The following is a 25,706-nucleotide window of genomic DNA, read 5'->3' as shown; positions in this document are numbered from 1 at the left end:
TTTCTTCTAGATCTGGTTTTCAATTTCAAGGATACAGAATTCTGGTGATAAAATAAGATAAGTGTGCACGCTATCAAACTCAAAATAAGACCCATTTTGCCAATGGGCAAAACGAATCAAAAACTTAAACTAAATAACGCAATAATCTCTCCAGATTCATATAGATTCAGAACGGTGCATGGAATTGCATTATCTTACTTGAAAAATAGGAACCTGTCTTAAGAACTTATTGACTTGAGGGATTCTGGAAGTCTTCCCGTATAACTGATCTCCGTAGCCATCCAGCACAACCTGTTCCAACTTTTCCAAAGCTCCCAATTTGAGCCATAGCGTGATCGGATCTTCACTCACAGCCGCCATTATCACCTCTTAATCTCCACGAAATAGCTGAAACAAGCTGAAAAAGAGTATGTATTTTTATTCTCACGAAAAAATCCTCTATCATTCGTTTTAAAAATCAATTCCAACATTGAGTCTAAGTCCTCTGTATCATTATACTGCGCAAATTTGCTGTGTGTAGATCAAAAGTTCATGAACAAACATTATTAACATTTATAAAATAATGTTCAATTTATGTGAACCTCAATTTACGCAATAATGTTTTTATGAGAAACTCATCTTAGTTTTTTATTCCAAAAGTTTTTTTTTAATTTATTTATTTATCCTAATATACGTATACAGGGGCCCCCATCAGGTTGAAGGTGGGCGCACGATGCGCCCACTTAAAGCTTGGAGGGGGGGAAGGTAATTTTTACACTAAATAAAACGAATAGTTTGGGGGGGGGGTTAGAATTTGCCCAAGAGCTTGGGGGGGATGAGGGTCACAGTACGTATATGTGTCAAGCAGACGTTAGGTAATGTCTGAGTGATAAAAGTATGATGAACAATACACAGAATAAATAAAATGAAAACGAAATACCTTGAACAACTTTTAATACATTGATCCGATTTTCATATAATAAGACGCAATTTTAATGGCTCATTGTTATTGACTATGCTGATGATTTAGTGTAAATGACATTTTAAGTTACAAAATATGACCCAAAAAAAATTAAGTAAACATCTGAATAAATGTGCAATTTTTTTCACCAGACTTCCATTTTTGACCCTCATAATATAATAAGCAATCACAATAGTTTAGTCAGGAGAATCATGTGAACTTATTAAACCATTTCTCCTTTTTGCGTATTTCACCATAATGTTGGAACTATTTAAGCACGTCTTAAAGTGTTTGCACGTAATTGATTTTTTGGGGGTATAGTAAATGTTCAGAAGAACGTTTTGGAAGAAAGTATTAGTGCTTTCATGCAAAAATAAGTTGTTTTTAGGATATGTTCATTTATCTGGTAGAAATTGCTGAAACAATAAAGTACACTATCTGTAAACAATAGCAGGGAACAATTAGATGCAAAAATTATACTTTTTAAACTTTTTTTGCGTGATGACAATACAATAAAAAAGACATTGCATTTTAGACCCACTGGAACAAGAAAGCGGGGAAGACCCCGGTTGAGATGGGCGGATTCGGTGGAGTCTGATTTTCTTGAAATTAATGAAAAGAATAGAAGATCAAAGATAAATCGGAAGTTGATATGGAGAAATCTTTAGAAAAAGGCATTGACCCCCATTGGGCAGTCAGGTCAACTATGATAATGATAAAGCTTTTATAAGAGCGTTTTTCGGAAAAAAAGCAATACTATTTTCATTCAAACAATAAATTATTTCTGTCATTATTCGTCCTATTATTTAGTGGAAATTTCAGAAACTATAAAGTACGCATCATAAAACAAAAAAGACTAAGAAACAACTTAATGGAAAAATATTATTCTTCGAACATTTCTTTCATAAAGTTTTTTTTGTTGATAAAAGTCTATTTTCAAGAAGGCTCTACTTTGTGTCGGTATGTTCTCTCATTTAGTGATAATTTCGATACTATAAAGAGCCTATCTTGAAACAGTACCAAGGAACAGTTTGAAGTAAAAATGCAATTTTTCAGAAAAAATGTGGCTTATAGCCTCAAACCCTTCAATCATATAATTCGTTTATAAGAGATATTTTTTCCAGCGAAAATCCAGTCCTTAAATCAAAAGTTATTAACAATGTTTCATTTTTCCCTCTCCCTGATTTCCATTTGTGGAGTATAATTAAATAGGAATAAAACATTAAAGGTTCCCCAAGAATACCACGAAATTTTCTTACCTTCTTATTGTGAAACAAAATCAATACATTCATGCCGTAACCCACTGAACACTTGTTTGGAACTAGGTATGCGCAATGTGTGCTGTAATGACCTTCCTTGTTGTTGTTGTCGTCGTAGTCCATTAAGGCATAGGGAGTGTGATTGTTCTTGTTTTCCAGTGGCGCCATCTATGGCCAAGAATTCCAGTTCTGCAACACCTATATGTCACACCAGTTTATAGGGCGGACCCATTCCTATATACATTCATTCATCCAAATATCAAAATTTTGTCCTGAGAACGATCAATCTCTAATCAAATACCCCCCTCCAGAGGTATAATTTGTGATGGGAGCATGGAGGACTTTGTGACCAGACTGATTTAGCTTGCATCAGTCACCATTTATTTGACGATAAGTCTTCCGCCGCCTGGATTCGAACTCCCGTTCTCACGTACGGGAGTCTACCAACCTACCAATCAGGTTATCCCGGCACCATGTCCTTCTTTAAATTGTATGTTTGTAAAATGCTTGCCCAATAGTAAAATCAAAAAAGTTAATACATCAGGGATCAAAAGTAAGTAGTTAAACTAAGAAAAATGAGGTATCGAAATCAGACAAACCATTAACAAAAGTTGGGATTAAAAGCATTAAAATCTTTTTTTACTTTTTTTAGTCCCACCTACATTACTATTGGATTGACAGAGAAAATAGAAATTGAATTGTGATAATAAACGTTTTTTAGTTTCATCAGGCAATCAAACTATTTTCCGTGCTTATTCATTTTGACCCAACCAAATCAGTAGTTATTCCACAGATATTGATTACGGTTTTTTTCCCTCACTTTAATTGATTAATTATTAGCCATAGTTAATGTGTATACTTTTTATTGTATTTTTTTCACAAGGACTATAAAAATATAGCTTAAAAGCAATCAATAAAAACATTCCGTTTAACAAAATAATAACGGCGTTTTGATCATTTCATTTGCAATATTTATAACAAATTAATGTTTCGTCATTAATAAACAGAACAAAAATAACTACCGAAAAATGAGAAATTAACATTTTTAATATATTACTGAGATTACTATATATTTAACCCATACCGAGATTATTATATTCCTTCTAAATTAATTGTCAAATTATTTCTTCTTGGTTGTTAACCTCTAAAAGAGGTAAAAAAGAAAACACACAAAAAGGAATTTGAGATGATACAGTAGGTCTCGACTTCCAATTATCAGTAAATTTATGACTGGCTAAAATGAAATTCATTTTTGCCAAATAATTTTACTTGCTGCAATTAATATTTAGTTCGAAGTTTTCGTTGTAGTGGTTTGCAATTACTAGTCATTGAAATTTCACCCAAGAGTAATAATTACCTTAGCAACGGTAAGAGTAAAATAAAAACAGTTAATGTAACAATGTTCTCAATTGCTTCATGGAATCGATATATGCAATGTGCGTTTCAACTACTTCACTCAAGTATTTTTTTTTTTTTTTTGTTTGTTATGTTTGCACAAATAATTGTACTTTGAGAAATTTTAATTCTCTAAAATTAACCTTCATAGATAACCATGCGGGGTCGTTTAGTGACCCCAAAATCAATTTTTGATTGATATTTAATTCAAAAAATGTATTATATGTATATATATAATCATAATTAAAACTTGAAATAGTACATTTATAAAAAAAATATTAATTTATTGTTTTATTAATATTTTTGAAATTGTTGATTCCTTCACAATAGTGATAATAATGTCTGTTTAGAGTGTTAAACTTTACGTTCTATTTTGTTTCGCTGTGAGAAAATAATTAATCATTAAAAACTTAAAATTATGAAGATATGCAATGAAATGAACAGAGCTTATAATATACAAAAAATAATATTCGACAATTAGTAGGAGATTTATTAACTGCTAAACTTGTATGAAAAAAACAACCATGCCTTATAGTGTTTTTCCAGTGACGCCTTCTACGGCCAAGAATTCGACTTATACCACACCCATACGTCACACCCGTTCATAGGACGGACCCAGTCGTACATCCATTCATTTGTCCAAAAATCGTAATTTTGTCCTGAACAACAGAACAATCAATCTCCAATCCAGTACCCCCAGAGGTATTGAATTATTATCGGAACAGGGAGGACATTGTGACCCGACAGATTTAATGTGCGCAAGTCACCATTTACTACACGAGAAGTCTTTGTTCTGCTGGATTCAAACCCCCGCGATCACGAACAGTCCAGGACCCTGCCAACCAGGCTATCCCTGCCGACAGCTGACTTTACAAAAGATTAATATGGTAAATACGTGTTTTTCTTAATGATGTCAATAATGGCATGGTCTTTCGTACTTCCAGTTGCCAACTGTTCATCCGAGAGTTTAATACTTCTTTTTAACTGATAAGCATCACATTAAAATGCGCATTAAAAAGAACATGCATAGGAACTCATGCCCGAAAATGTCGTCATACGCCACTAGGTCTCTTCCATGTTATGAACTGTTTCTTTGTGCTCTTTTACAGAGTTCATATTAAGGAAGAGCCACTAGCTGCGCAAGGCGATATGTTTGGACATGATATCGCAGCCGTTTCAAAATGAATGTTTAAAATAAATATAAACTAAAATAAAAGTTTAATTTATCATGTATCTAGATTTATACACTCAAAGACAGTATACTTTTAGTTTATTTTTTACTCATTCTTTAATTTACTTATAACATTTTCTAACAAAATGGCTATTAAAAGAGGTTCGACACGTCATATTAGATCAGGGATTAAGACAAAAATTCGTGTCAAACCGTAAATCAAGAAGAGGTATAACATGAAAAATAAAGAATATATAACAAATTATTAAGAATACCAAGAAACTAAATGAAAAAAATAAAACAAATCAATAAAATAATAGAATTGACAGCAGATAGTTCCGTTTGCTAAAAGAAAAATTCATTAAACAAATTTAGTTCAGATTTTTTATGATTAGAAAACTAAGTAATTTATGTATTTTAGATACAAAAAATGCAAAATACAAAATTGGAGCAAAATCGGGGAATTAGTTCCTGAGAAATAAAGTTTTAAAAAAGGCTTACATTTCTCTCCTGACCAACTACTGTGACCATATTTCCCAGATAACAGCTACCCTCTATATTTTGAGGGGCAGAAATCCGAATCCGTTGAAAAAAAAGGTATGTTTATTCAAAATATCGTCTGCCTTAATTAATTAGCATAATAGTCCTATAATGTGAGGATCCGATTATTAGATCAAAAGTTATTAAGGGTAGTCAGTTTATTTTGCGCACTATACATTTTTGAAAAATAATTAATAAAAGATAAATATATATAATGTATTAAAGATTTTATAATAAAATTTTTAAAATAAAATTTATAAAAATGTTTTTAAAAAAAATTTACATTTAAAAAAATGGAGAACAAAATAAAATAAGGATGTAATTTCATCATCAGCTCACATTATTATATAAGAAAAAATTGTACTTTCTAACATTGTATTAATATAGCCAAATCAAAACATATTAATACGTGAGGAGCAGCAAAAAAAAGGAAACAAATGAAACTATTTTTTTTTCTTTTTTATTTTGAAATTTCTTAAATTCGCCTTTTTTCGGCTTTTTAAATTAAAAAAAAATTATGAAAGGCTGTTAGATAAGAAAAACAATTAAAAATAAGTCTTTATTATATTTTTTCCATGTTTTCTCTAAATTATCAACATATATATATATATATATATATATATATATTACCTTTGCATCCTGCCGACATATGACGTGTTTTTAAACGGCATGTGTTTTGTTTTTGAGCTTCAGACATAATTTTTGTTTACATAATATAAAATGACATATGACAAGGGGATAGGGGGTTTGCAAAAATGTGACACTTTGTCGCGAAGAGGGGTCAAATAAAAAGAAAAAAAAATGTGATATCGTTTACGGTCTTTAATGCTAAGATCACAAAAAAAAGGTCATTAAAAAAAAAAGCATTTAAAAATAAAATTTGAAATACGATCTGTAACGTAGTACTTTTTTTCTGAACTGCAAGCTCCATACATTACTATTTTTTTTTTTATATATATATTCATAAGAATGCTAATGTAATATAGAGTGGCATGTGATAAAAGAAGTACAGTGAAGTATGACTCTTTGTGACAAAAGGGAGATGTTAAAAATATTGAAAAAAAAGAAAGAAAAGAGTGTGACACATTTGAATTATGGATAGCCCCATAGACCTTGCTAGATTGTAACTGCAGAAATGTTTTTAACAAATTCAAATATTTAAACTAAATTTTACTCTTTTCTATTTTTGAATAAACACTGAGTGGCTAATCATCCTTAAAGTTTCACGAAAATAAGCTATTGCGTCACAGAGTTGCTACTGGAGAACTAATGTTGTTGCGCAGGCCATTAAGGCAATGATAGCAATTGTTCTTGTTTTAAAGTTGCGCCATCTACGGCCAAGAATTCTATTTCTGCCTTACCCATACATCACACCCGTTTACAGGGTGTACCCATTCATACATCCATTCATTTATAGATAGTAATTTTAACCTGAACCAGAGAGCTATCAATCTCTAATCCTGCACCCCCAGAAGTATTATTTGTTATAGGAACATAGAGGACTTTGTGACCTGGCAGATTTAACGCGCACCAGTCACACTTAACTACACGGGAGGTCTTCGGACGGTTGGATACGAACTCCTGTTCTTACGAATGGTAGACCAGCTCTCTGCCAACCAGGTTATCCCAGCCACTGTTAAACTAATGTAGAATTGAAAAGAAAATAATTTCTCGCTTTACTTTAAAGCCATTACTTTGAATGCATAGTTGTCTAATTTTGTTATACTGATGATTTATCACAATGCCGAGGGGTATTTTCACAAAGATACCGGGTCCTGCTCTACTTCTGGGATTACTAGGAATTTGTTTGATGTTTTACTGTGACCGGCCCTCCATACTATCTCATCTCCATTAAACATTTGTGTAATTCTTTAAAAAAAAACGCTTTGGCATCGTTAACACACACAATTAGAAAATGTTATTGAAATGACCCATAAAAACCCTCACAAATTAATACCAAGAGAAACAAGGATGTTCTAAAAGGGGGTGATCAAGTGAATTTGAAGGGGTTGTCATAATAAAGTGACCACTTAGTGTATATTTCATGACTCAGAAGATAGAGCGTTCGCCTTCCAATGAGGTGAACCGGGTTCGAATTCCACCGATAGCTGATCTATTCGGATTCCACACCCGACTGCCACCAACCACACTGCTGATGTAAAATATCCTCAGTGGTATACGGATCATGCGTTAGAGTCCCCTTGTGGTCGATCTAACCGTGGGCGGTTTACGTGGTTTTCCTCTCCATGTAACGCAAATGCGGTTCTATTCCATCAAAATGTCCTCCGTGAAGGCAAAATTTCTCCCAATACTCGATCCGGGAGTTCTCTTATCTTCTGGATTGGGTTCAAGATTACAAGGCTAAGGAGTTGTACATTAATAGTCGTGAACCCAAATTTGGATCGGCTGTTCAACGACGGTTATAAAATAAAAAATTAAAAAAAATAAATGAATGAAACTTTTAAGCGAAGTTGTGACATCTTTTTAGGATAACTTTCATGAAATTTTTAAGAATAGGGTAGAATAAAAATGTTATACCAGAAAAAAATAAGAAAAAATATTAATTAAATAAAAAATATTGAAAACAGCTTTGTTTATGGGATATTGAATAGCATTTGGTGACTAGAATTAAAAAATATATATTTAATTGTAGACAACGTTACTACAAACTTTCGAACAGATAAATGGATTCCCTAGTTCATTATTCTTAAAAATTTGTATTTAATTATCATTTCTTTCCAATCATCCATTTCAACTTAGCTCTGAAATTCCATTTCACTTAACAAATTCGCATGTTAAATTAAATGTTAATGTTGTTTTTTAATAAAAACTAAATGTTTTATTAAAAAATTAAACATAAAGGAAAAGGAACAATTTGTTTACAAACATCATGCTACACTTTCCAAAAATTACGCCTGTCATCTTTTTAAGTTGGATTATTTTAAAATTAAATATTTAAATTTAAATCCACCAAACAGAGTTTTTTTTTTCTTGTTTTCTTTTCAAAACTTTTCACAATTCTTCGAATACTTATAAGGATATGAAAGATGTGATTTTCTCGAGTATTGCATCACTTTTCAAGCTTGAGCATTTTTGTTAACTATAAAATGATGGAATTTTAGTTAAGCAACATTAAAAGATAAGCAACATAAATCTTGAAAAATCTCAATTTTTGAAAACTTTTTACGATACATATTATAGGTATTATATAACGATGAACTTAAATAAATCTTTTTAGAAATCTTTATGAAATTGAAGTTAAAAAAAAAGCATACACATAAGGGAACACGAAATAAAATTAACTGACCGAAAACATAAGCGTTTTTTAAATCAGCCAAATGACTGGAGAAGTAGACAAAAAACATAAAAATCCGTTTGATTGCCCAACAAATAAAAAAAATATAGAAAGAAGTTGACATCAACGTAAAAAAAAATAAAGCACAGTTAATATTCTATTATTATTATTATTATTATTTTTTTTTTTGTATTTTTTTTTTTTTTCGAATGTCGTATGGGGTGTTGTTCTACCACAGCCGGTCAGTTGACCACGAGAACAATTTTTATAAGGTTTCTAAGTTTTATAAGGTTATCGGATCAGAAATTATGATGCAATGCGTGTTCAACGAATTGCACTCTGAGTTGCACATTTCTTCAAAGATTGTTGCGTAGTGAGTTCAATCAGAATAACTACGAATTCAAATTTCAAGAAAGCACCTAAAATTTTAGATTGGCAATTTTGTGTCAGAAAAAGTGACAAAAACTAAATGTTTTGGCAAGTAACTTATATTTTATTTTGATAGCTTTACATCATTTCTTACTAACTGTTAGTTTTTACCCAGGAAAATGTCGAAACAATCAAGACAGCAGAAGTTCTTAGAAGAAATGATATTAATTATAAGAATTATAATTCCTATATATTTAGATAATGATAAGAATTATAATTCCTATATATTTATATAATGATAAGAATAATTATAAGAATTATAATTCTTAATAATAAATAATAATAAGAAATTCTTAATAAGAAATAATAATAATTAGAAGAAATATGTTTGCTGAAAATGTATAATGGAAACACCCTGTATATGAAAAAAAATTCTTATTCTTTGTGTTTGTAATACATAAAAATTGGCATAGAATTTCGTTAAATTATAATAAAAAGTTTTTAGTTTATTTCCTTTCTAACATCTATATTTCTTACATTCGATCAAGAAACAAAGTTCGGTTATTTGACCGGCAATGGTAGAAACAGATATAGATTAAGTGTTGGTATGTTTAGTGTTGATTAAAAAAAAAAATTCTGACCGTGAAAATTATTTTTTTAAATAAAAGGAAATCATGAAAAAATGAAACTTACTGGAAAGAGGTATTGTATAATACTTTCGCATCATTGTCCGATAACAGCTACCGCGTACACTATTAAATGAAAACACGTGGTGTCCACCATCAAGGGGATGATATTTCGCTAAAACATTTTAAGAGAATCTACAAACTGAGGATTCCTTTAGGGGGTCGTTGCCTGGGCAGCGGGCTTGTTTACAGTCTCGGCCACGCCTTTTCTGTGACGTCACCGGAAGCTATTGATGAGCTTTCAACTCAGCGAAATGAGATTATAAGGGGGGTTGGAGTTAATTGACCACTACAAGCAGAACAATTATTTGAGAACATTGAGTTGATTTTTTTTTCTGCAGGTGGTAAAAATGATGTCAGGATTTATAGGAAAGTGTGAAAATATTGAAGCTTTATTTCATTTTACACATTCCTATTAATTAAAAATAAGTATGTCACAAAGCATAACATGCCGACGGAATTAAAGTTTTTAAATACATTATGTTGTTTTTAAAAACAAATATATATATATATATATATATATATATATATATATATATATATATATATATATATATATATATATATATATATATGTGAAGGTTGTGTATCAATGATAAGTCACATTTTCATATTGTGCAGAAATTGGGTTTTTATTTTTTTAAAAAAGGCATGATTTTCAAGTAATTACTTTTATCTAAAGGAAATTTCTAAAACTTGTAAAGTATCTACCAGAAAACAATACAAAGAGACGAAGTATTTTAAAGGATAAAAAGGTTCCATTCGGAAAAAGTTTCTCCTACCTTATTGTTCCAAGCTTTTCATGTGCACGACCTAAATGAGATCAAATCAGATATTTTTACTTGAATACTATTTTAAAAAACATTTGTTTGAAATACAAGAACAATGAAGATTTTTAAATCAATAATAGCCATATGAAGTCAATATATTAGTTGTACAGTTTATATTTTTAAAGGAGATTCTATTATTTACTTTTTGGAGGTGTTATTATTCGTTTCCAAATGAAAATTGCATTCGACTATTTAATTAAATAGAAATTTACATTTGACCATTTAAAAGCCAATAAAAGTTCACATTCTACCATTTAAAAGCTGATAAGAATTTACATTTGACTATTTAAATTCCGAACCACAAAGCGGGGAAAGCCACGATTGAGATGAGCGGACTGGGTGGAGTCTGCTTTTCTTGCAATTAATGAAAAGAATTGGAGATCAGAGATAAATCGGAAGTCATTATGGGTAAATCTTCAGAGGAAGGCATTGGGCTGTCTGGCCAACTATGAAAATGATGATTTAAATTCCAATTATATACGTATGTACGTGCATTTTTAGTGATAGAATACAAGAAACTTCTGATAAATAATTGTCAAATTCATGAACAGCTAACAGAAATCAGATTAAAACAGCCCTGAGATAAATCAAGAGTTACGATGGGATTCGAACCCGGTACCTCCGTATATTAGAATGTTTTGTGGAATGGCAATACCCTTCGCACATGGATGACTCTGAGAGTAACATAATTGGAGTAGCAAAATAGTGGAACTAAACGAACAACAGAAATCTAAAGTCAAACACAGATACATCAGACGAAAATGAAATGGTTGTAGTTATAAATATTAATAGAATTTACTATAATAGAAATATTAATAGAATCAAATAGAATTTACAAAGTTAAAATAAAGTTGAATCAAATCAAAAAAAAAAAAATTTAATATAGATTCTGATTGTTAATTTGAAGAAAAAAAATAGGAATAAACCACATCAAGATAAAATCGTTTTGCTGAAATAAAGTTAGAAATAGTAAAATTTAAATATTTAAAACTTACTAGCACTAATCAGATTTCATAGAAAAGTAATATATTAAATTGTTCATAAAATATATTGTTTACCACTAAGCAGTTTAAAAAGGTCACTACTAAGTTCTCTTAACAAATTAACTAGAATAAAAAAACATACAGTACCAAAATTAGGTAGAAAAAAATGTGCTTAGTCACAAAAAATTTAAAAAAAATGCCTGATATTTGCATATAGATATTGGTCATTCCAAATAATGTTAATTCTGACCAAATGTGATCCCTGAGCGGCGATGTCTCAGAGGATAGAGCGTTCGCCTTCCAATGTGGTTAACCGGGTTCGAATCCCGGCAACGGTTGCTCGATACGAATTCCGCATCCGGCTTGCACCGAACACAGTGCTGACGTGAAATATCCTCAGTGGTAGACGGATCATGGGTTAGAGTCCCCTTGCCGCCAGGCTAACCGTGGGAGGTTCTCGTGGTCTTCCTCTTTCATGTAACGCAAATGCGGGCTAGTTCCAACAAAAGGTCCTCCATGAAGGCACATTTCTCCCAATGCTTGATACAGGAGTTTGCCTTGTCTTCTGGATTGGGTTCAAAATGACAAGGCTACGTAGATAAACATTAGTAGCCGTAAACACAATAATTGGGAAGACTGTTCAACGACGATTATATAATATAAAATAAAATGCGATTCCTCAAAACGATTATAAAAATTCATATACATTTTTCTAATAAAAAATCTAATTCAGCAAGAATAATAAGTACCATAAGTACGTTCAGTAGATATAATAGGTATTATACTTATAAAATTACTTTTTGAATAGCAAAATAAATTTTAAAACTGAAAATTGTAACCTGCGACTAAACTCTTGTTCGTGATCTCCTCAAATATTCTAGAAGGAATAATTTAGACAATTTCTTCCGGAATGAATAGTTTACCCCCAGAAATTTTTTTTTCCAGCAAAAGTAAAAATCATAAAAGTTCTTGGGTACTTGACACGCACTCTTAATAGACATTTATTAATTTACTTTAAAGCATTTGTAATATTGTTTTTTCTGTTTCGTTTTTAATTTCAAAATGCTTCCATTTTCTTTTTCAATTTTTAATACTTTTTTTATTTTTACACATTTTTAAAAACTTTTTTTTGATTAATGGTTTAGTAATAACAGCTATATTTACACATGTAACAGTTAGAATATTTTTTATGGTTAGTTTTGTGCAAAATCAGATAAAAAAGCTCTAAAACCTTTAACAGGTATATTATGCTGTAAAAATTTTAATTATTTTTAAAACGTCTAACAAATGTTTGTTAAGTATAACAGAATACTCAGTTTTGTTAAGTATATATCAGAATACTGCTTGTAAAAATATTTATTTTAAAACTATGTTTTCAATGGAAAAATTCTTAAAATTTAAAATGACACACGTAAACACAAGAAACAAATAAATAAAAATAAAAATATCTTCCAAGAAATTGAGGTGTGTGTTGGTTTTATTACCGAAGCTTTTTTTCTTTATGAATATTCGGATTATAAATAAAGCCAAAGAATTTTAATCTTTATTAACACCGTGAAGGCAGTTAATACGGCCCCATTTTAAATACTTTGGCGATATTGAAATCCAATTTTAAATGATCGGGCAAAAATTATGTCCCCATTTTAAATGTTCAGCCAATATTGAGATCCCAAAAGTTTCACTATTTTAGTCTTCTGGATCGGGTTCAAAATTACAAGACAATTTATTACAAAATTACAAGGTAAATACGATATTCAAATTACAATTGAATATCGTAACAGTCGTAAACTCAAAATTGGGTCGGCTGTTCAACGACGGTTATAAAGTAAATAAAATTAATTTGAGCTGACGAGATTTTAAATTACGAAATAAGACACAAAAACGTGCTTTTTTTTGACAAATTCGATTTTTGACTCTCAGGGCATAGGTAATTTAATATGGAAAATATGATCTGAAACTGTTTGAATTGTTAAGTATGCGAAATTTTGCAATTTAATCAATTTAATTTTAAATGATAAAATCCAAAATTTGAAAAGACAAGTAGTTTTTTTTTTAAAAAATAATAGTTTAAAAATACTTCCTTGAGGTGACAAAATACGCAAAAATATGAAAGAGAAATTAAGGGATCCAAACTTTCGACTCCGTTATTGCCTTAACTATTGGAACCATAAACCTAAGAGCTTGAAATATCTGTCTATTTAGCGTGATGGACTTAAAGGGCATGAAGGATTATTCTAAAATTAGGATAATAAACGATCTGCTGATAGGTTTGATTTTTCTTTTGCTAAAATTATTGAACACTTTTCTGAATTAGATTTTTGGGAATCATTCCTTATTTTGAAAAATTCCGTCAATTTAGTCAATGATCTTTCTGCCATTCCACCTTTTTCTAATGTCTCTATTTTAATTGAATCTTGTGTCCCCTCGGGTTCCTGCCAAACCCTCTCACTCCTGTTTTTTATCATCCTTCGTTTTGTTATGTTCTGTAAGTTATTGTTTTTCTGTTCTGCTTAAAGCCAGTTTGCACTTGTTTATCTCTTTTTCTGTTATTTCGTGTTTAGAGACTGAGAAATGTTCTTGTTTGGAAAACCGAAACTATAGTATGTACTTTTCTGTACTTTATTTATAATGTTTTTTACTTCTGTCTACTTCGAACAAACTATACCCTATCCTCCATTTGGATATTGGGACCTTTTTTCTCACAGTGCAGTTTGCTCCCTAGCAGGGCTGGATTACCCATCAGGACAGACTAGGTCATGGCCTGGGGCCTCCAATGATTAGGGGCCCCTTTAAAAAAATTTTTTTGAAAATAAATTATAAAAAATTAAGAAAAACAATGATTTTTTAAAAAAAAATCAATTTCAAATATTAATAAAATACGATAATTTTTTTAGTTCTAATTTAACAAAAAGGCAAAAAATTTATTATTATTTATTTTAATTTTAAATATGCTTTCTTGAATGAAAAGATATATAAATACTTTTATATTTTAATAAATAAAAAATATACGAGAAAAAAAATTTAATCTAAGGCCCCCAAAAAGTCTGAATGGCCTATGGACCAGCGTGCGCTTAGTCCGGCCCTGCTCCCAAGAACACCAGTCCATAAAAAACGGTATCTTTATATATAGAAAGATTTGTTTATTACGAAAGATAATTATGGTAATGCCACAGATTAGATAGGATTATTATTACTATACTGATTAGATAATTACCACAGATAATCATGATCAGGGGGGCGCACGATGCGCCCACTTAAAGCTTGGGGGGGGGGAATTTTTACACTAAATAAAACGAATAGTTTGGGGGGGAATTTAGAATTTGCCCGAGAATGCGCCCAAGAGCTTGAGGGGGGGGGCACTGATCATGATAATGCCCTATTCAGGGTATTGATTAAACATATTATTAACCCATTATTCATTAATAAAAATTCTATTGTAATATTGATATTAATCATGGGTACAAATGCTACATCAGGGCAGTGGCGTACGCAAGGGAGGGGTTTAGGGGTTTAAACACCCCCCTTGAGCTCAGACAAAATGGCAAAAATAAAAATTTTAGTAGAAATTATGCGAGCTATTATTTTGTAAGACTATATATTTTTATTTGCCTTATGCCTACTTTTTTTTTCTCACGGTATTTCTCAGAATACTGAAAAAACATTTACTGTAATAGGGTTGTACTTTTGAAACCAAATTCACGTGATACTGTTACGGACTGGTTCCTTTCTGTCCTGCCAGTATAGTTTTCGAGACTGGCTGTCATTCGCGAGGTCTTTACGCGATGATTCTGGAATCCACCTCAGGTTCTGTCGTCTTTGAGACAATTCGAGAATTTTGGAGACTCGGTGAAAAATTAAATAAAAGGGGGAACGGAGTACAGTGGAGTTAGTTAATCAGACTAAGAGTTATCTCTGCCGCTTGTCGCTAAATCTGTTTTGTTTTGTCTTAACAAAAAGTTCATTCAATCGTCGTCGCCACTATTTCGACTAGTGTCGATAATCAGTAACAATACCAGAGATACTGTGCTCGTTGAAGTTATTCATTCCAGCTCGAAACTTTGAGATCGTAGCATAGCGGATATTTCTGTGTCAATATATATATATATTTGCTGTTCTTGAATCTTTAGCATTTAACAATTTTTAACGCAAGAATTTAGCAATTTTTAATTATTTTGAGAAAAAATCACGATCTGAAATTAGTGAGGTGACAGCATCAAGTACCAATGTAAGTTCTTCTGTTGTACAGAAATGTGACACTTCCGTTGAAGAAAACGTTTCTAGCATAACAAAATCTGATGAATGTGAAAGTGGCCCTCAAAGTGTTACTTTCCACCCATATGACATTAAACTTTTTTCAGAAAATATTACATTATGTTCTTAAGCTTCAAAAATCAAATCAAAATTTAACTAAGCAATGTTGTCTAAATAAAAAGTCAAAATTGTCTAGTTGTCTAAATTAGGGAAATAATAGTGCTTTATAACAGATTCGAATTTCTTTTAGTAGTTTCAGAAAATTATGAACACTCCCCTTAAAAAAATTCTGCATACGCCACTGCTTCAGAGTAAGGGTAGAGTTTACGAAATCAAATTACAGAATCCAATACTTCGGTTCCCGTAATTTGAAATATCATCGGGACAAATTAATAAGCAAATTAATCATTCTCTTGAATAACTTAGATTGAGCCCTAGTATGTGAAAACACGATTTTTTAAAATCTTTTTAGGCGCTGTATCTGCGCCCCCTCCCTCTTTTCTATTTTTTTTTTCTTTTTCTTTTCTTTTTCCAATTCCTACTATAAATTCACACTTCTCCCTCTATCTCGTTAAAATTTTTAAACGTTAATAAAATACTTTTCATTCATCCACTAAGTTCAAATACATTTTTTTTAAAACTTGACACTTGATGTTAATACAACACAGTTTTTTCAAATATGAAAAATTCATTCATTAAATAGGGGTGAACTAAAAACGAAATGCAAATTTCTCATGGGTTAAGCTCTAGTCATTGTTTTAAATTTTACTATAAACTATTCAGTTTTTCACATAATTTAAAATTAACATCCATGATAATTTCTAAATAACGATTTTTATACCTCTATTTGAACAAAAAAAAAGTTTATTGCGCACATTTAAATAATTATTTTATATTCGCTGTGTCAGATAAATTCAATAAAGAACATGACGTGGCAGCACGTGTGGTCTACGTCATCAAATTTATACTTTTACAGTTGTCCGATACCACGTGCCTTTTTTTAAAAAAAAAGAAAAAAAATTCCTACTATTAGTTCACACTCTTCCCTTATCTTGTTCAAATTTTCAACCGTTTGTCAAATACTTTTTATTCGTCCATTAAGGTTCAGATACATTTTTTTTAAAACTTGCACTTGGTGTTAATACAGTTTTTTCAAATATTAATTCATTCATTAAATTTAATTAATTTTAGTTTTACATGGGGGAGATTTTAATTATTTAATAAAAAGTAACTAAAATTTTTCTTTGCTGACCTAAGTAGGAATGGACTTTTTTTATATATATTACTTTTTTATTTTTAGTTCGATTTGTATAAAAATGTTTGTAGGTGACAAGGCGCCCGCAGCATCATTTTAATTATAATTATTAAAATAACCTTTAATTAGTTATATATATTCTCGCAACGTTTCTAAAATCCCACACAAACACCGGATTTATTATTATTTTTTTTTAATATTTGTAACAAACGATGCTTTTGTCTTTTCCATAACTGTTTGTTATGCTATGAGTAATAAACAGTTAACATATTCCTATCAGTGTTCTATATCACATCCTAAGAATATTTTTTATTTCTGGCTGTAATTCCCATTACTTCAATGACGTGAAAAAGAACAGGAATCGCATTTCACTCCAAATACCCTATTCGATTGTTCACGTGACCATTCATCGTTGTTCCGTTTTTGAAATAGATGACTACCGCAGGTCACTCACCTCCCTTTCATTCCGGCCCTCCTTACCCTTCTTCTCTCGCCACAGTTTTCTTCTTTTCTTTTCAAAACTGCCCGATTTATTTAAAATGAAATTTACCAAAATATATATTTGCAAGACAGTTTTTTTTATTTCACTCTTAACTAGGACACCACGGGAGAAACTATTCACCGTGATTTCTATTTCACCTATAAGTAATTTAAAAATTAAGTAGTAGTAGTTCATTTTTACGTCGCTCATAGAGTTGCAAGATGGGCTTATTGGCGACTATCTGGGAAACATCCCTGAGGATGTTCAGAAGACATGCCATAACAATTTTGATCCTCTGCAGATGGGGTGGGGTGCCCCACCCCCCACCGATCTGCACGTGAAGTCGAGCACTTTACAGTAGAACAGTTTCACGAAGACCAATAACGCACACCCTCGGTCCCTATGCAGACTGATGCAAGTGGTCACCCACCCGCACACTGACCGCAGCCAGTGATGCTTGACTTCGGTGATCTGCTGGGAACCGTTTCTTAACAATCAGTCCACTGCGGGACCATTTAAAGTTTAAAGAAAAGTGAGTTCAGGGGTAAAGTAAACAAAATACTGAACAAAATTACTGAAACAAAATTTTAAAATATAAAATGCAAACAATATTTTTTTTACAACATTTGAAACTTTATTGTTTTTTCAAGATTTTCCTGAAATGAGCTTTTATTATACTTTTAAATTAGGTAGATGAAATAAAGATTTTGACGTGATTGGTTTTTTGTTTCCGTAACTTAGCGCCTTTTTAACAGTCTCTTTTGCTGTTTTTAGATGCAATCATCTATTTGTTTTCATTTTCAAAACTAGGGTGTTAAGCCCTCTGTTCGCTGCAGCTCACCAATTCCGACAATTGCTTCGCAATAATTGTCGTTTCTTGGCAGAAAAAAATTTCTCTACTGAAGTTAAAATTATTCACTTAACATCTATGTACTAAAAAGAATTCTGTTTGCTCACGCTAGTGCCTCCACTCCCCACGTCCAAATATTATTATTTTTATTGAAATCTATTGGTGAACAGAAGTAATTTTTCTAAGTAATCATTTTTTAAAATAACAATTAAATTGTTATAATATTACATTGTTCCAACAAATTTGTTCACAGCCGCAATTTAATATTTCCGTTTACCAAATGGGGGCTGATATATTAAATACTATTTTTGTTTGCATATCATTGCGCAGGAAGCTGATCGTTACGTTCTGCATCATTTAAGAGAATCTCTTTAACTGTAATTTATAATAGAATATTAATGCTATTTGCACAAAAATAATAATTGTAAAACGGTAAATAAGATTATATTACCTTTCTAAGTAACTTTATCTTAAAATGTAGCGTATTACATTATAATAATCATAAAGGAAAACTATTCTGAAGAATATGGTAACAATAGTTTTGTCAGGAGAGCGCCCCAAAGTTTGGACGGCTTAATTTTAGTTTTTCGCTATATCTCTAAAATGTTTTAAGCGAATTGAAAAATTTTTGCACACAATTATAAAGTTTTTTTTTGTCCAAAGATAATTTCCATGCAAAAATAACCTTTATTAAATATTTATCAATTTGTATTATCTTATTTAATAATAGTAGAAAACATTTTCAATTGTAAGGTATACCATTTTTTGCAATATTTTAAAGAATATAATTATATAAGGCAAAATACAACATTTGAGCAAAATCGGTCGAATAGTTCCTGAGAAATCGAATTTTAAATAACAGACATTTTTTTAAAATTCATTTTCTCAGGAACTATTCAAACGATTTAGCTCAAATTTTGCACATTAAAATTTTCTTTCTTTTTTTAAATTTTGGTTTTAAGCTCATAGGAAAGACATTTTCATTATCCCTCCTACGAATGCCCTTTGATACAATACACGTGTACTTTGACCTTTATACTTTTATTCTATTCTAATACATAACGTTCTATTTACACATTTATCACTTTGTTTACGCATTCCTAAATTTTCCTTCTCTCCAGACAAATACACAGTTTTATAAGCTCTACCGATTGAAAAGATACTATTATATAACTTAGAAATATTAATTTTATATAACTTAGAAAAGATATAACTTAAAAAATCCTATCGTCCTATAAAAGCCTAACTAAAAACGTTCATTTATTCTGATACGAAAGAATAATCCATTCTTATTTCGTAGATCTCGTTTTCAAATCAATAACGATGTAAATGGAAGAACACGTTATTTTGATATGGTTTGAGTTCAAAAAATACTGTTTTCCTTCTCATAATTGAAAAAAAAAGTAAAAGAAAATTGCGGCAGGTATTTAGTTCTGAGAATAAAATAAACAGGCGGATTGCATGGCAACCGCGCTTGTTTATCGGCACGTGACTTTCTCCCGTACATGTATGAAGTCGATAGGGCACTTCCCGATAAAGATATCGGGAGAAAGAATAAATGCCCCTTACCTGACAGATTGAGAATAAATGATAATTGGCGAAAATCTAAAGAATGTCAGAAGCATTGGCGGCATAGAATGCAAATTGAATTATTGCACAATGTATACTTGTGTTATTTCCTTTTAGACGCCAAAAACGCCAAACAAACTGGTATTTATTTAAGGGGTTAATTAAATACGTTTTATATAAAAATATTCCAAATGGTAAAGTCTAAAGTATATTTATTATATTTTAATGATATATATATATAATGTAACGTAACAGTGTGTGACAACTGAGCTAAAAGCATCAATTCCTCGAGAGGTAATGCTAAAATGATGTTGCTTGAGAGACACACACGAGAAGTGATGTTCTTTTTTTTTTGTGTAGTTGAAAAGAGAGTTTTTTTCTAAGAAGAGATATTTCTTTGGGTAATATTTTGTGATTGTTCGTGTGAATGTTTAAATAAATTATTTGGTACAACTCACGTCTTATTTCTGGTTGTTGTGACACAACAGAATTTTACTAACAGTCTAACTCCTCCCTTCCACAGAGTTTTCTTTGCAAAAGTAGGAAATGGCAAAAAAACTTACATAAAATTTTGTCAAAACTGATCTATATAGGCTGACATAAAACTGTTTTGTTTATCTGTATATAGGAAAATAAAAGTTAACAACAGGCTCAAATTGATGTGCTCAAATGACTAAGTTAGTCGGCTCAAACTATCAGCATTGATATGCATAGTTCCAGGTTTATGTATAACGTCGAAGTTCAAATGCTGCAAGGATAATGCCCATCGTAATAGTCGGGAATTGATTCCAGTGTTTTGTTTAAGCCATACTAAAGGATTATGATCTGTTTGAATTATAAATTTGTGAGGACCATCTATATAGCACTTTAACTTCTTGACAGCAAATATAATTGCCAAACATTCTTTTTCTACGGTACTGTACCTACTTTCAGCTTCACTGAATTTTCTACTTAAATATAGTATGGGATGTTCTTCTCCTCTATTATTGATTTGCGATAATACTACACCCATTCCAAGGTTTGAGGCATCACACTGTACTATAAAGGGTTTATCAAAATCAGGACTGTACAGAACGGGGCTCTCAGATAACTTCAATTTCAGGGTTATGAAAGCCTTTTGACATTCGTCATTCCAAAGTATAGACTCCTTCTTAGATTTTCCTTTCAATAAATCCGTTATTGGGCTTGAGATTAAGGAAAACTCAGGAATATATTTACGATAATATCCAGCAAGTCCCAAGAAAGCCCGCACTTCACTCTTGGTTTTTGGTACAGGGAAGTCTTCAACAGTTTTTACCTTGAGTTCTCCTGGACTTCTTTGTCCTTGTCCCACTTGATGGCCTAGATATTTTACATAGAATTGTGCAAATTTACATTTAGATGGCTTAATCTTTAAATTGGCGTCTTGAATTCTTTCCAATGCGGTGTTGAGATGAATAATATGTTCATCCCAAGTGTTCGAGAAAATGGCGACGTCATCGAGGTATGGAAGAGCGTAATTTTCACATCCTTTTAGTATTTCGGCCATTAGTTTACTAAAATAAAAAGGTGCATTCTTTAATCCAAAAGCCATTCTTAGTGGTCTAAAGGATCCAAAAGAAGTAACAAATGCAGCATATCGTTGAGCTCTTTTACTCAAAGGCAGCTGCCAATATCCTCTGGTCATATCGATTAAGCTTATATACTTAGCTTTGGACACTTGCTCTACTCTTTCTTCAATATTTGGTAAAGGATAGTATTGGCTACGAGTAATTTGATTCAAACGTCGATAATCTATACATGGCCTAGGATCTTTTCCTGGAGCTTCAACTAATATTAATGGTGACGCGAAATCAGATTCGCCTGGTTCAATGATCTTAGCCTTCAGCATTTTCTCCACTTCTTCTTTCAATATTTTAGTTTGACGAGGAGATATACGATAGGGTTTTGTATATATTGGCTTTTCGGTTTCTAATTCTAGATCAAATTCTACTAAATGAGTACAACCAGGGTCAGTTGAAAACAAATCAATGTATTTATCCAGTAGAAGTCTTAATTCGCTTATTTGGTGATCATCCAGTCGGGTTTCTACTTCACTATCCTGCAATAATTTTTTAACCTTCTCCTCATTTTCAAAATTAACGGGTTCCATCGAATAGTGCAAATCCAAAGCACTTGGAGTCATCAGTTGAACTAAATTAACGGTTTCAGGTCTTTGGAAATAAGGCTTTAGCATATTAACGTGATACACGTGAGTCGTATCTTTTTCCAAAGTTTGAACCACATAATTTGTTTCAGATAGTTTTTTCACCACTTTCATTGGACCAATCCATTGCACTGATAATTTATTAGGTCTTGTAGGTGCTATAACTAAAACAGCGTCGCCCATTTTAAAATCTCGCCTAATGGCTTTCTTATCATACCAAATTTTTTGTTTCTGTTTAGCATCTTCCATGTTCTGAATTGCAAGTTCCTGGCTTCTTCTCATTCTATTTAAAAGGGAGAAAACATACTCCGTGACCGTATTTTCAGAATCAATTTTATCAGATAATTTTTCATAAATTAATGTCATGGGCGTTCGAAGATTTTTTCCATGCACTAGTTCAGCTGGAGTAAATCCGGTACTATCATGTACCACAGACCTTAAAGCAAAAAGCACATGAGGTAAATGTTGCTCCCAATTCGTTCCAGACTCTAAGCATAAGACGCGTAAAATTCTTTTCATAGTCCTATGAAAGCGTTCAACCGGATTACTTTGTGGGTGCTGCACAGAGCTATGTAATACTCTGATTCCAAATTTTTCCAAGAATTCTGTTGTAAGAGCGCTGACAAAAGACGTTCCTTGATCACATTGTAACTCTCTAGGGAAGCCCATTCTACTAAAAATTAACAACAATGCCTCCACCACTCTAGGTGAGCTAATGTCTGTTACTGGGATGGCATCCGGATATTTAGAAGACAAACAAATTGCAGTAATAAGATATCTATTTCCTGAATCTGTGATAGGGAGAGGCCCACATGCATCGACATTTATTTTAGTGAATATCTCCGGAATAACGGGCACTAACTTTAAAGGAGCTTTCCTTTTATCTTGAGATTTTCCAACCCGCTGGCACAAATCACATGTTTTAACAAAGTCTTCAATATCTCGGTAACAATTTGGCCAATAAAAGTTCTTTGCCATCGCATCCTTCGTTTTGGTAGCTCCTAGATGAGATACAACATTTTCATGACAGAGGTTCATCAGCTGAAACCTAAATTTTTCTGGTACCATTAATAACCTCCTTTTTTCACCACTTCTATCTTTCTTCATAAAATATAAAATTTCATTATAAATCTCGTACTTATTCTGTGACAAAGGAGAGTCACGAATCTTTTCAAAAATAATTTTAAACTCTTCACTTTCTCTTTGGGATTCTTGGAAATTTTGTGGCGAAATATTTAACAGTTCGATACCAATAAATTCTTTATTACAAGGTAATATCTTTTCAGTGAGTAAGTCATCGCTTTTCGCCGTTTGATCAGAAGTAACGATGTGTTCATTGGAATCGTCTATACCGAGCTGTACATTATCTTTATTTTCTACTTCCCTCCTTTCATTCATTTTTTCTTGTTTTCGAGTCATTACAGCACTTATCATTGGGACTTCAAACGACTTTTCCAATAGAGCAGCCGTTTTGTTACCCAATAAATAATACCCTTGATCAAGAGAATCACCTAATACAGCTGCCTTAGTAACCACTTTTCCTAACTTACAGTTTAATTCAACTACGGCTAATGGGAAACAAAATGATTCTTCCTGTATAGGAGTTTTTATCCAAACAAATTCACCCGTGTACATTTCAGGTTTTACAAATCTCCTAGGAATTAAATCCAAGGTTGCGCCAGTGTCTCGTAGTATTGAAATGCCAACGCCATTTACCATGCCAATGCTCGTATATGGTGTCATTATATCAGGAAACCTTGGTTCCAAAACGTGAAGCGAAGCCACAGTTTCTGAATTTGTTTTCACCTTGGGACATTGAGGGCGTAGATGATCATAAGAACCACATTCAAAGCATCTAAGCTGTCTTCTTCTTTCAAATTCTCTTTCGCGAACATTTTCTTTAACATTATTTTTCTGCCAAGTCAACTTTTCTTTAGTTCTGGTATCACTTTGGTTCAGAGATCGCCAAGAATCATTTTGGTTACTTCGATTATAATGCACAGACTTTTCCTTGAAACTGTTTTTTAAACTTTCATAGTCGTCCAATTTTCCGGCTAACTTGGAATAAGAATTCAATTCCATCCAATCTTCAAGAAAATGATCTCTGATGTCATTTGGTACATGACGTTTCATTTGCTCGGTAACCATCAAACTCTTAAGATCATCGAAAGTGGTAATTTTTGCTTCAGAAACCCATTCGCTAAAATAGCAATTTAATTCTTGTGCAAAATTTCGCCAAGATTTTTCAGGTGATTTAAAATGTCGATAAAAATTTTGTTTGAGTTCCTCCGCATTAAGCTTATATTGTTTAAGAATCAATTGTTTTACAAAGTCGTAGTTATTGGCATCATTAGGAGACTCTCTCGCCAACATATTTGAAATGTCGGGTGGTACTACGCTCAATAGGTAAGGCACCCATTCATCTTTAGGAATTTGTGCAATTTCTGCTCGACGTTCAAAATTTATCAGATACAACGACATTTCATCTTTACCTTCATTAAATTTTGGTGTTATTTGTAAAATCTGTATTTTATGATTTGTTTCACCTGATACCGGTCTGTTTTGGTGCTGAATTTGAGAATTTGCTTCTAATTCGAGTTTACGCAATTCCAATTGATGTTGCCGTTCAAGTTCTTCTCGCCGTTCTTGTCTTTCAAGTTCTTCTCGCCGTTCTTGTCTTTCTCTTTCAAGTTCTTCTCGCCGTTCTTGTCTTTCAAGTTCTTCTCGCCGTTCTTGTTTTTCAAGTTCTTCTCGCCTAATTCTCTCCTCCGTTATACGAGTCAAACACATCTTTACATCCTCAACCTCATAATGTTTACTAGCTTGAATTATTTTTTTAATTTCACAAACATTTGCTTGAGGTGGAACAGATTCACCTAATTCGTCGGCCAATTCTATCAAATCCACTTTTTTCGCTTTATTAAGAAAAGCCATAATTTACAACTGATAAAAAACTAAATATACAATCACTGACTACCTTAAATCAACTACTCTTACTATATCCCGCCGCTGCCACCAGTAAAATTCTGTTGTGTCACAACAACCAGAAATAAGACGTGAGTTGTACCAAATAATTTATTTAAACATTCACACGAACAATCACAAAATATTACCCAAAGAAATATCTCTTCTTAGAAAAAAACTCTCTTTTCAACTACACAAAAAAAAAAAGAACATCACTTCTCGTGTGTGTCTCTCAAGCAACATCATTTTAGCATTACCTCTCGAGGAATTGATGCTTTTAGCTCAGTTGTCACACACTGTTACGTTACAATAATAAAAACAGAACATGATCTAATTTACATTTAGAGGTGATGAAATGATTAATTTATTTTTAATTACCATACAAATATACGGGCTAGAACTTTATTTTACTTTCAAATAAGCGGTGTTTCTTGAAGAAATGCAGTATTTTACTGCATTCGTAACACTCGTAGGCGCACATGCATAAACATATAGGGCGTGTGGCCCCTGTCCCAATAATTTTCAAGAACTTCAAAAAATTTAAGTTGCTTACTTTTATTTGCTATAAAAATTAAAATTTTGAAAAAAATTTAAATTTTTCTATAATGTAACAAAATAATTTCTCTATAATGTAAGCAATATTTTAAAAACCATTTATTTTTATTAATTTTATCTAAATACGA

The 25,706-nt window shown here is 31.8% G+C and overlaps 2 protein-coding genes across 2 annotated transcripts in view; both read right to left on the bottom strand.

The window, feature by feature from the left end:
* LOC107438162 (uncharacterized) overlaps nt 1–9,805 on the bottom strand; it is a 70,135-nt gene extending 60,330 nt beyond the window's left edge. The window contains exons 1-2 of the mRNA XM_016050373.4: nt 9,663–9,805; nt 199–397 (exon numbers count right to left, since the gene is read on the bottom strand). Of these exons, the coding sequence (XP_015905859.3) occupies nt 199–360 (162 nt within the window). The 5' untranslated portion in view covers nt 361–397; nt 9,663–9,805. The remainder of the gene's footprint in view (nt 1–198; nt 398–9,662) is intronic.
* A 10,742-nt stretch (nt 9,806–20,547) lies between these two features.
* On the bottom strand, nt 20,548–25,329 carry LOC147816050 (uncharacterized). The gene is made up of 2 exons (XM_087156698.1): nt 23,965–25,329; nt 20,548–23,865 (listed from the first exon to the last, which is right to left on the bottom strand). Exons 1-2 carry the CDS (start codon nt 24,991–24,993, stop codon nt 20,548–20,550), a joined length of 4,347 nt encoding a protein of 1,448 aa, XP_087012824.1. The 5' UTR covers nt 24,994–25,329.
* Between the last annotated feature and the right edge of the window lie 377 nt (nt 25,330–25,706).

The sequence above is a fragment of the Parasteatoda tepidariorum genome, chromosome 2 (assembly GCF_982258835.1).
Source record: "Parasteatoda tepidariorum strain Cologne lab strain chromosome 2, Ptep-v5.0, whole genome shotgun sequence".
NCBI classification, from domain to species: Eukaryota; Metazoa; Arthropoda; class Arachnida; order Araneae; family Theridiidae; genus Parasteatoda; species Parasteatoda tepidariorum.
This window is presented reverse-complemented; position numbering and strand designations above follow the sequence as displayed.

Coding starts and splice junctions, on each gene's coding strand:
- LOC147816050 (XM_087156698.1), bottom strand. CDS start 24,993: ATGGCTTTTCTTAATAAAGCGAAAAAAGTGGATTTGATAGAATTGGCC. Junction 23,866..23,964: donor TGACTTGGCAGAAAAATAAT/GTTAAAGAAAAT, acceptor CAATGTCCCAAG/GTGAAAACAAATTCAGAAAC.